The following is a 10,147-nucleotide window of genomic DNA, read 5'->3' as shown; positions in this document are numbered from 1 at the left end:
AGTACGTCCAACTGGCATTACAACCGCAGACCACGTGTAACCACGCCAGCCCATGACCTCCACATCCGGGCTTCTTCACCTGCTGGATTGTCTGAAACCAGCCACCCGAAAAGCCGATGAAACCGGGTTTGCACAACAGAAGAACTTCTGCACAAACTGTCAGAAACCGTCTCGGGAAGCTCATCTGCATGCTCGTCGTCCTCACCAGGGTCTCGACCTGACTGCAGTTCGGCGTCGAAACTGACTTCAGTGGACAAAACTCACCTTCGATGGCCGCTGGCACGCTGGAGAAATGTGCTCTTTGCGGATGAATCCCTGGTAACTGTTCCGCGTGAAGATCCTGAGGCCCATTGTTTTCGGATCCATGCACCTACCTTTTTTTTTGTTAAGGTATCTGTGACCAACAGATGCATATCAGTATTCCGAGTCATGTGAAATCCATAGATTAAGGCCTAATGAATTTATTGAAAATTGACTGATTTCCTTACATGAACTGTAACTCAGTAAAATCTTTGAAATTGTTACATGTTGGAATATTTTTGTTCATTATAATTAGTAGGCGAATGGAGGAGTGTCCTCGCCTCCTCAGATCTATGAAGCACAACTGCCCTACCTGAATCCTTTGCAGAAGAGTTGTGTGGGAGACATCTCTCAAACAGAGTTGAATCTAGATCTGTCTCTTTACACTACAAAAGTATCAGGAGTATCGTTCCTGGGACTGTGTCGTCAAAGTAGTTTAGTGTAAAGAGGCCCAAAGCTAAATGAGCAAACCTCTCCCCAATTCTCAGGTCTGAGAATCTGACTCCGAACATTTTCCAGTTCTTGACTGGGTCATCACTGCACTCCCCAAGGCCTTTCAGAAATGGCCAGTAAACCGGTAGGTTATTGTTTCATGCTGTCTCATACTGACTTAATTTCAATTCTAGTGACAAAATTGAGATCCAGTTGAATTTAGGTTTTAAATTAAGTAGCTCCTAAAGTGACGAGTTGAAATGACAAAGATCCAACTTTGATTTCAGTACGTGTCCTTAAGTATTTTGGCATAGTTCTTACTTTTTCTGCAGAATCTGAAGAACAGCTGACCCCGATCTCAGAAAGTGCAGGGAAGCAGTTAACACACAACATTTTATTTTTTTACTTGTTTCCAGTGATGCAGTTGTGCAAATGTTATATTGAACATAATACAACATTAAAAAGACATGCTCCCGTACTTTGGCAAATAAAGTATATATATATTATTTAAACCTCCCGCTTTGGGATGATGTGTCAAAGTGTAGTTCATATATGCATAATCTATGAGCAGAATTACTGTCTTCAATTCAATTAGCCACAAAATCCCTAGTTTGAAAATACTTTTCTTGAAACTGTGCAGCACCATTTCCCCTACATTTCACCCCACGTGGGCCAGCCCCTTAACAATTTGAGTTCTAGCCCTTGCATTGATTGGAAGCTAGCAAGAAGCCTGCCCAGCATTATCCAATGAGGTTGCAGGATGGGCCCAACGACTCAGTGGAAACAGTAGAGAGCAATGAGGTGGTGCACATATGTGATGTAGTACGCAATTTTCAGGGATCACTTTTGGCTTGGGAGTGCTACTTTCACAACTACTAGATATAAAAGATAGAAAAGTACTGGAGAATCTCTGACTTTTGAAATGAGCGCCATGTGTCCAGTTAAGTAGAAAATTGAAAAACTGTTTACAACTACAATTAAAGGGATCGGCAACTGAGAATAGTGTTAAGACAAACATTTCTCCTTCAGCCCTCTACAGCATTCTTGTACTTCCTTTGTAATGTTCTCATAGCTAATAGAAAAAACATTTACACTGTAGAAAATGTTGCTTAATGTTGATTAAAATACTTTTACTGGTATACCTGGATGAATGTAACACGTGTAATTTTCCTCTGAGGCATAGAAAATGGCCTGCACAAAACACTACTTATTGCGTTGGATTAAAGTGGACTAAGACAATCTATTATGCTTCTGTCCCTTCTCTGCTGAACTGAATTTGGTTGGATTACACAATTCCAGTGACTTCTTTTGCCCCTCAATCCCCTCACACAAATGCTCAATATAGGAAGAATACTGTCCCCACCAATCTGGGGCATGGACTAGGTGAAATAAACTGAAAACCCAACAATAAAATAAGCCTATATTGCAGCCCTTCACAGGTAAACAGAAATTGAGACAGTTGAGCAGAGTGAAAAATACAGGATTATACAGAACCAAAGAGTGCAGTTCAGTATCTTCAGTTTATCCAAAATATGTTTGGAACTTGTAGTCTTCGTGGACATTGAACTTCACTTTAAAACATTGCAGGTCAGTGCAAACTGCATAACAATTTTAATAGGTATTCAATTTTTCTGAAAAGGAATGCATTTAATAAACATTATCACAGCTAAAATGTCAGGGCTCAAATTCAAGTGCAACCTGTCTATTCAGAAGTATTACGTGTGGATGTCCAGTTTGTTTTTGTAAAAAGGACATGTAGGTTGTAAAGGAATGATTACTACTTTAAGTGATTAATCAGTGTCTTTACCCTAAGACTCATAAATGATGTTATGTTTAGGTTTTCCCAGTGCAGTTTCACTTCTGTAAAATACAGAACTAAACTACAGTACCTAAGGAGCTCTAACCAATACATACTTTTTATCCAGTTAATATGTTGCTACAATACTGGACTACAAATTATATAACACAAACAAAATAGGTGGGGGGGAATTGAACCAGTGTACTATGTACTGTCCTGTCTACAGTAGGCAGCACCATCAGGATTTAGTCCAAACTTATGAAAAAAAAAAAAAGAGAATGCAGCAATAATTCAGCACAGTCGCAAAATCTGTGCTGATACTAAGCATTTAAGAGTCACACCTGCTCACATTAAAGCAAAGTAATTCAATATGAAATGTTTGTCAAATTTATGAGAAATTCTGGGTAAGACATTATCAGTCTTGTCCTCTGTAAAAAAGAGAGACACTGCTACTTTCCAACCCCTACCAGCCCACAAGTTCCTCATCTCAATCAGTAACATTGGGCTCTGGGTCAAATGCCTTGCTCTCCTGAGATGCAAACCAGTCCCGCACCTGCTGGTAGCTCATTCGTGACTTTTTGCAAAGGGCATCAAGGTCTTTCTCATGAAGAACCCCTGTCGAGCGATGGTAAACCTCCAGCGGATTGATGTCCGGGGAATCTGCAGTGGATGTTGGTGCTGTTGCGCCATTCACTTGAGACTTTCGTTTGCGGCTACCCGTAACCCGAGGGGTTCCACTGGAACCGTTTCCACCACTGCCATTTTGCTGTGTGGCTAATTCAGCCAGGAATTGCTCTCGGAATTGCTCACGGACCCCCTGCACCCAACGTAGCTGACCATTTTTAACAGCATAGCGCGTATCCCCAAACCACTGGCTGACATCTGCACGAGGCAAGCCTGTGAGCTCTACCAGCTGGGTGTAGTCCTCACTCTTAGGCCACTGGCACCGCAAGAAGTGCTCCTTTAGTATGTCCAGTTGTTCCTTGGTCTTCCGTGGTCGGCCAGCGGGTGTAAGAAGAGGAGACGAGGTTGAGGGAGGACTGGAGAGAGACAGGGCTGTCAGTGAGGCTTTGGCTGAGCGAGCAGACCTCTGCACCGTGCTGGTACTAGAAGAACTACGCTTATTAGCAGTTAAAGTTGAAGGGGTGGTAGAATGCGAGGGGATGGGGGAAGTGGAGATGGTAACGGCTGATGGTGATTGTTTAATCTCTGGGTTCTTACTGCCCCTAAAGTGTAGAGGCTTTTCTTGTTTCACCACCGCCTCGTTCTCTTCCTTAACAGTTTCAGTGTGAACTGAGGCTTCCTCCGCAACCTCGTCCTCCTCTGCCTCCACTCCCACTGCTCCCTCCCCAAATGCCTCCAAGCTGTTTGACAGAAAGTTCTGGAAGAAGTGTGAATCTTTCACTCCGTTGCTGCGAGCTCCCTTCTCTTGAGCCCTTCCCTGCACTTCAACACCATTTTCTTGATCCCGAGGCCTGTGTGCTACGAGTGGAAGAGGTCGAAGTTGCTGAGATTCGTTCTTTGCGTCTCCTGTTGTCAACTGAGGATAGACCATGGATGTTCCAAGCAGTCCACGCCCATTTCTAAGCTGGTACCGGCTGTCGCTGAACCACTTGCGGATGTCATTGCGGCTCAGGCTGGTGTCCTCCTGCAGGCGTCGGAGCTCAGTCTCTGCGGGCCAGTTTTCCCGCAGGAAGCTGCTGCGAAGGACTGCAAGTTGGGCTTTGGTCTTTTTGTAGCGTCCGCGTTGTTGTTGCTGTGGAGAGCCAAGTGAGGTCTCAGAGAGGCTCAGGGAAGCATCAGTTGCGGTAGTTGCTGGCATGTCCACAGGAGGGCGGTAGTAGTATGAATCCTGAGGGGGTGGGAGAGAGGAACTGAAATGTTGGACAGTGGCGGCTGGTTTGCAGGGTTCTGGGGTCTCATGTCTGGCTCGTTTTCTTGGGTGAAGCAGGTAGGAGTGAAGACCATTATTAATTTGATCATCGTCCTCTGTCTCCACAGATATTGCCCCACACCCATTCCCAATTTTTATCTCCTTCTCATTTGCATAGTCGTTAGTCCGCTCAGGTCCGGCCAGCTTGCGACGCGTCTCCTCAATCTCCTCTGAGGCCCAGCTGATACCGTATTTGATTCTCTGCACCATGAACCAGACCTTGACTTTGTCCAGAGGCAGGGCACAAAGCCGTGCCAAGGCATTCACCTCACGAGATGTTGGGTATGGGAACACATTGAATGCCTGGACCAGCTCTGGGATGGTGTCAAGCTCACGTGTCTGATCTGACTGTGTCCATACTAGCTTCAGGCCCTCAGAGACCAAAGGCAGGCACACCACAGAGTTATGGTTGGTGCTGAAACTAACACCCCCATCTCTGCCCTCGCTTACATCACTGTCTGTTGCACTGGGGTCAGAGGATAGATTGCTCTTTCCATTGGTGATCTGATAGTGTGAAGTCTTGGAGGAATGCAGGGAGGTATGCTTTCCTTCATTCTCTGTCCATGTGACATCACACTGGGATGACTCCTTCATGTTTACCTCCAGTCCTATTCTTCTGTTACGGTCAACCTGTGTTGCCATCGGTGATGTCACCGCCCGTCACTCCAGTCTGGTAGAGATATGATAAAGATATCAAATACATTGTGTGCTTTATAAATTGATTATAACATTAACAGTGAAATCTCACTGGAGGTTGCCAATGTTTAGATACTATAATGGTGTCATGTGCTTTAGGGGAAAATGTGTCAAAGGAGCAGTATATGAGTCACGGTCTGGATGAAAGTATCTAGAGGAGGACTTTCTATTCCCAAAGTCAAAGACCTGACAGCTGTTTCCCCTCCCCCTCTAAGTCACACTCCCTTCTCAAAGTCTCACCATGAAACTGGTCGTATATCCTCTGTCCAGATTGTGCTCCCCTCCCCCTTGGAACCAAAGTGTGGTGATTGACTTGTGTTGTGAGGGTGGGGTGTGTAGTCAGGGGGTCTCAGGGAAAGGGGGGGGCTGTAAGAAATTTGCCACAGGCGCTTCTCTTACCCGTTTCCAGCACTGGCTTTGTTTCCGTCGTCCTTGTTTCCCTTCAAGTCGCCAGTCCTCAGAATCAAGTTTGACCCCCCTGACAGAGGCAGTGAGGCACAGCAGAAACACCTATGGAAAGACAAAAGAGATTGAGCAATTGACATATTCAATGTGTAGGCAATTCATACATGATAAAATATATACATAAATAAAACATTGTCATTTATGAAAGTGTTGTATAATAACCTGCATTATTTATTTTTTAAACATCTAAAGCAGAGGCATTGACTTTACACAAAAGGTCAACTTGAGACCGGCTATTTGAAGGAATTGATGTGCAACCTCTGTCCTTATCTGACCAAAACCACAAGTTCATTGTCAATTCACAGAGCAAACTATGACGTGCAACAGGTGTACATTTAAAGTAATTTCCCCCTGACAAACACACAAAACTGGAATTTAATCCAAGTACACCATACTCAAGAGGTCTATTTACCCTGGCGGGGCGCAGTGTGCATGTCCCAGACTGGCACTGTAACACCCGATTCAACTTACTTTGATGACCAATAACGAACCTTTGTTAGCGGAATCAGGTGTGTATGATGAATGAATAAGTGTGCAGGACTGTGACAAATGACGCATACCCTGTGTCCTTCCAGCTAGGAGTTCACATGATGATTACCACAGCACAGGGTTTCCCAAACTCAGCCCTTGGTCTTCCCAATGATGCACGTTTAAGTTTTTGCCCTAGTGTTACACAGCTGATTTAAATAATCAAAGCTTGATGAGGTGATTATTTGAATCAGATGTGTAGTGTTAAGGCAAAAAACAACCAGTACACCCCTGGGAGGCCCCAGGACCGAGTTTGGGAAACCCTGCGATTTTTAATAAACAAACTAACACGAAAAGAAACTGGGAGTCAAGTATTTGAGAAATTAGATCAAGTTATGCTGACCAATTTAAGAGCCCGACGGTCAGGAATATCTAGTATCGGATCCCAGAACCAAATCACAAGTGATTAGCGAACTAAATGTATCCTGCTGCGTTCTGTTGGAACTCTGTTTCTCGGAAGTTATTCGTTCATATCCCAAAAATGATTGGGCCAACCAGGGAGTGAGCAAACTAGTAGCCCGTTAACATTTTATATTGCCGACGACAGAAAGATATTCGGCGCTTTACTAACGGTAACCAGGCCTCATATCATACAGCAAGACAGCATACGATGTTAAACAGCTCACAGGTTGGAGCAGTGGCCATGACAATAGGCCTACCCTTCCGATGTCTTGATCCTTTGTGGCGTACTAGCTAAAATGGTCAGACTGCGCACTCACACGGACACGCTTCAGTAATAACAAAAATGACTTACCGGAATCATGTATTTCACCCCTTCACTCTGGGGTTGGATAAAGTGAAAACAAAATATCCCAATCTTCTCTTTTGTTAATGGCTGAAGTTGGAGAGAACAAAACGGGGGAACAATACCATTTGTCTGACCCTGATGCTTTATTTATCCGTCGAACCTCAAAACGGGTTCTCGTTTCGGAAACAATTCTAGAACTTTGTAGCTGTCTCAAGTTGAGACCCAAACTGATACTAAATATGATACGCCTTTAGAATCGATTTGTTAATTGTTTGAAATTGTTTCCTTACTGTACCTACCCCCCTCGGTCCGTTGTTGCTTTTGTTCTGTAAATCCGAAAGTGTGTCGTGTCCGGCCAAATCGAGGCTAGGAGGACCAGGAACTCAGAGCACCCCCCCTCCCCTCTGTATCTCCTGGGTGACGGTAAAGAGGGTGTGCCATTCTATGCAAAGACAGGGATTGGAGGAAGGAGGTGCCTGTCATTGGGACTGGTCGGCAAAATAACTCTTCCATTACACACTTATAGGAACCGCAATCGCCATGTTAGTAAGGTTATCTTAGTTGTTTAGAAAGAGTACGTTCAGATTCCATTAGACCAACGATGGTCTATTATATTGACAAGATAGTCCAGTGACCGCTCTAACAATAGAAGTACATGTCATCGAAAGCAGGCGGGAGGAACGAGATCAGGTGGGACCATTCTAGCCAATGAGAGGGCAGAGACGCGTGTGAACAACAGGCCATAGAGATAGATGACTCATCTCTGTATCTGTGCCAATATCGTCTCTGTGACAGCATGGGCAGCGCAATTGAGCAAGGCTTAGTCAATTTTCTTAATTTGCTGATTGCTCCCAACTCATAGGAACCCCCATCTAGTTTACTACATAAAAAATGTGTAAGCCCTCGATGGCAATGTCCATGCTAAAGTGGAGCTGCGTTCAGTACGTTTTTACGCTCTGGGACGTTCAATTGAACGGAAACGTTGCTGTACTGAACCAGTTGAAAAACGGGAAGGGGTTGGGTTGTGGAACGCTGTCTGCATGGCCACTGCCCTTTAAACACGTTACTTCAAGCCACACCTCACCACACCCACCAAACGGGCGCAAACATACCTCAAAGTCTGTTCAAGAATGTTTTGGAGTAACATGTCGTTCAGTACAAACCGTTCGCAAGGTAAACCTCTGGTTATATCCACGATGACTCCTTTATCTCCATGACAACAGGCACAACTCAGTTATAAAAGTAGTTTTTTTCTAAATTGCCGAAATGCAATGTGCGTCCACTCACATCAGTACATTAATAACAACCTAACAATTTACGAACTTCTATTTAATCAAATAAGCCTCATGTAGCAAATTAGCAATTCCATTTTTGTTGACCAAATTCAACACTCATTGATATCCATACAAAAATTCCTCACCTCATGGGCTTATTTTCGTGGACAGATTTTGGGTTGAGTAAAACCTCTGGCTTCACATTCCTCTCTGATTAGGCTATTAATAAAACACTTAAATAACTGTTTAAATAAGTGCACAACAAGAGCCTAAAGTAAACTCATGCAATAACAATGACCCTGCTACACACAACATATTAGTGCTAAGTGGTATAGGAATGTAGATCATTTTATTTCTATCAGTATTACAAAATACATTCGGTTAGCGTTTTTAGATGCAGCTAAAGATCACAGCTGGCATGTTTCTTCATACAATGCTCATTTGAATAAAGTCATTTTGTGTTTAGACATGTGGTAGCATCTCCCAACTTTTGTAAATCTGAGGCAATAGTTTGGCAAGGTTAATCACATGCAAGCTTATAAATTGGTAAAACTCATAATACTCAATAAAGAACAATGGTGCAGATCCTCCATAGGAATATGAACACAGAATTATAATGATTTAGTATTCTATGTATAGGAATACCGTGTAATGTACATTACTGCCACTGCAGTAATCCATGTGTCACAGAAGAGTTTGAGGAGTCTCAGAAGCGTCCATGGTGAGGGTAAGAACAAACCGAGGAACCCGGAAAAACGAGGGTACCATCTAGGACAGCCAGGAAAGATATGGGACCTGGGTAAGGAGGAATTTGAAGGAGGTGTGGTCTGTCACACTCTGACCTGAAAATAAAGAGAGAGTAAGTTAGAGACTGGTGTACAGGCCTATGTACATTTCAGTTCAGCGTGCAAATAGATTATCTCCCTACCGTCAACATCTTGTATCCCGTAGCCCCTAACCAGGTCAACACGTTTCCTGACAGCAACATCAGGTTATCTTCAAATCAGAAACGGAATGCAAAACAGAACTTCAACTCTGAAAAACATCTGCAAATCAAAAAACAGTTAAGGTGAGAGCCCAGATCTAAAACAAACAAATCTTCAAAAGGATATTTAGCCTGTTTTGTTGTTAAATAAGGCGTTATAATTAACTGCAGAAATACACTCACTGGACAGTTTATTAGGTACACTCATCTAGTACCGAGTCAAGACGCCCTTTGCCTCCCGAACAGCCTGAATTCTTCAGGGCATGGAAACATTGCTCAATTGGTATCAAGGGACCTAATGTGTGCCAGGAAAACATTCCCCACACCATTACACACCCGCCACCAGCCTGTACCGTTGACACAAGGGAATGCCAATTCCTGACTGTTATCAGCATGACGCTACAAGAAACGGGATTCGTTGGACCAGGCAACATTTTTCCACTCCTCAATTGTCCAGTGTTGGTGATCGTGTGCCCACTGGAGCCGCCGCTTCTAGTTTTTAGCTGATAGGAGGGGAACCCGGTGTGGTTGTCTACTGCAAAAGCCCATCCGTGACAAGGCCCGACGAGTTGTGCATTCCCGAGATACTGTTGTATTGTGCTGTTATTTGCCTGTTTGTGGCCTGCATGTTAGCTTGCATGTTTCTTAACATTCTCATTCGACCTCATCAACTAGCCGTTTTCACCTGCAGAACTACCGCTGATTCAAATCAAATTTATTTATAAAGCCCTTCTTACATCAGCTGATATCTCAAAGTGCTGTACAGAAACACAGCCTAAAACTCCAAACAGCAAGCAATGCAGGTGTAGTCCTGAGGCATGGTCCTAGGGCTCAGGTCCTCCGAGAGAGAGAGAGAAAGAGAGAGTTAGAGAGAGCATACTTAAATTCACACAGGAGAAATACTCCAGATATAACAGACTGGCCCTAGCCCCCCAACACATAAACCACTGCAGCATAAATACTGGAGGCTGAGACAGGAGTGGTCGGG

At 43.9% G+C, this 10,147-nt stretch overlaps 1 protein-coding gene across 2 annotated transcripts; it reads right to left on the bottom strand.

The window, feature by feature from the left end:
• Window positions 1–1,111: 1,111 nt before the first annotated feature.
• LOC120056092 (homeobox and leucine zipper protein Homez-like) lies at window positions 1,112–7,321 on the bottom strand. Of its 2 annotated transcripts, none has more exons than XM_039004261.1 (3): window positions 7,200–7,321; window positions 5,559–5,669; window positions 1,112–5,133 (listed from the first exon to the last, which is right to left on the bottom strand). In XM_039004261.1, exon 3 carries the CDS (start codon window positions 5,103–5,105, stop codon window positions 3,018–3,020), a length of 2,088 nt encoding a protein of 695 aa, XP_038860189.1. In that variant the 5' UTR covers window positions 5,106–5,133; window positions 5,559–5,669; window positions 7,200–7,321; the 3' UTR covers window positions 1,112–3,017. The 2 variants fall into 2 exon arrangements, with proteins under 2 accessions (XP_038860189.1, XP_038860188.1); XM_039004260.1 differs by having other exon boundaries at window positions 6,907–7,268.
• Window positions 7,322–10,147: the final 2,826 nt, after the last annotated feature.

This window comes from Salvelinus namaycush, chromosome 11 (assembly GCF_016432855.1).
Source record: "Salvelinus namaycush isolate Seneca chromosome 11, SaNama_1.0, whole genome shotgun sequence".
Classification (NCBI taxonomy): Eukaryota; Metazoa; Chordata; class Actinopteri; order Salmoniformes; family Salmonidae; genus Salvelinus; species Salvelinus namaycush.
This window is presented reverse-complemented; position numbering and strand designations above follow the sequence as displayed.

Excerpts from the sequence above, each read along its gene's own strand:
- LOC120056092 (XM_039004261.1), bottom strand. The coding sequence starts at position 5,105 with ATGGCAACACAGGTTGACCGTAACAGAAGAATAGGACTGGAGGTAAAC.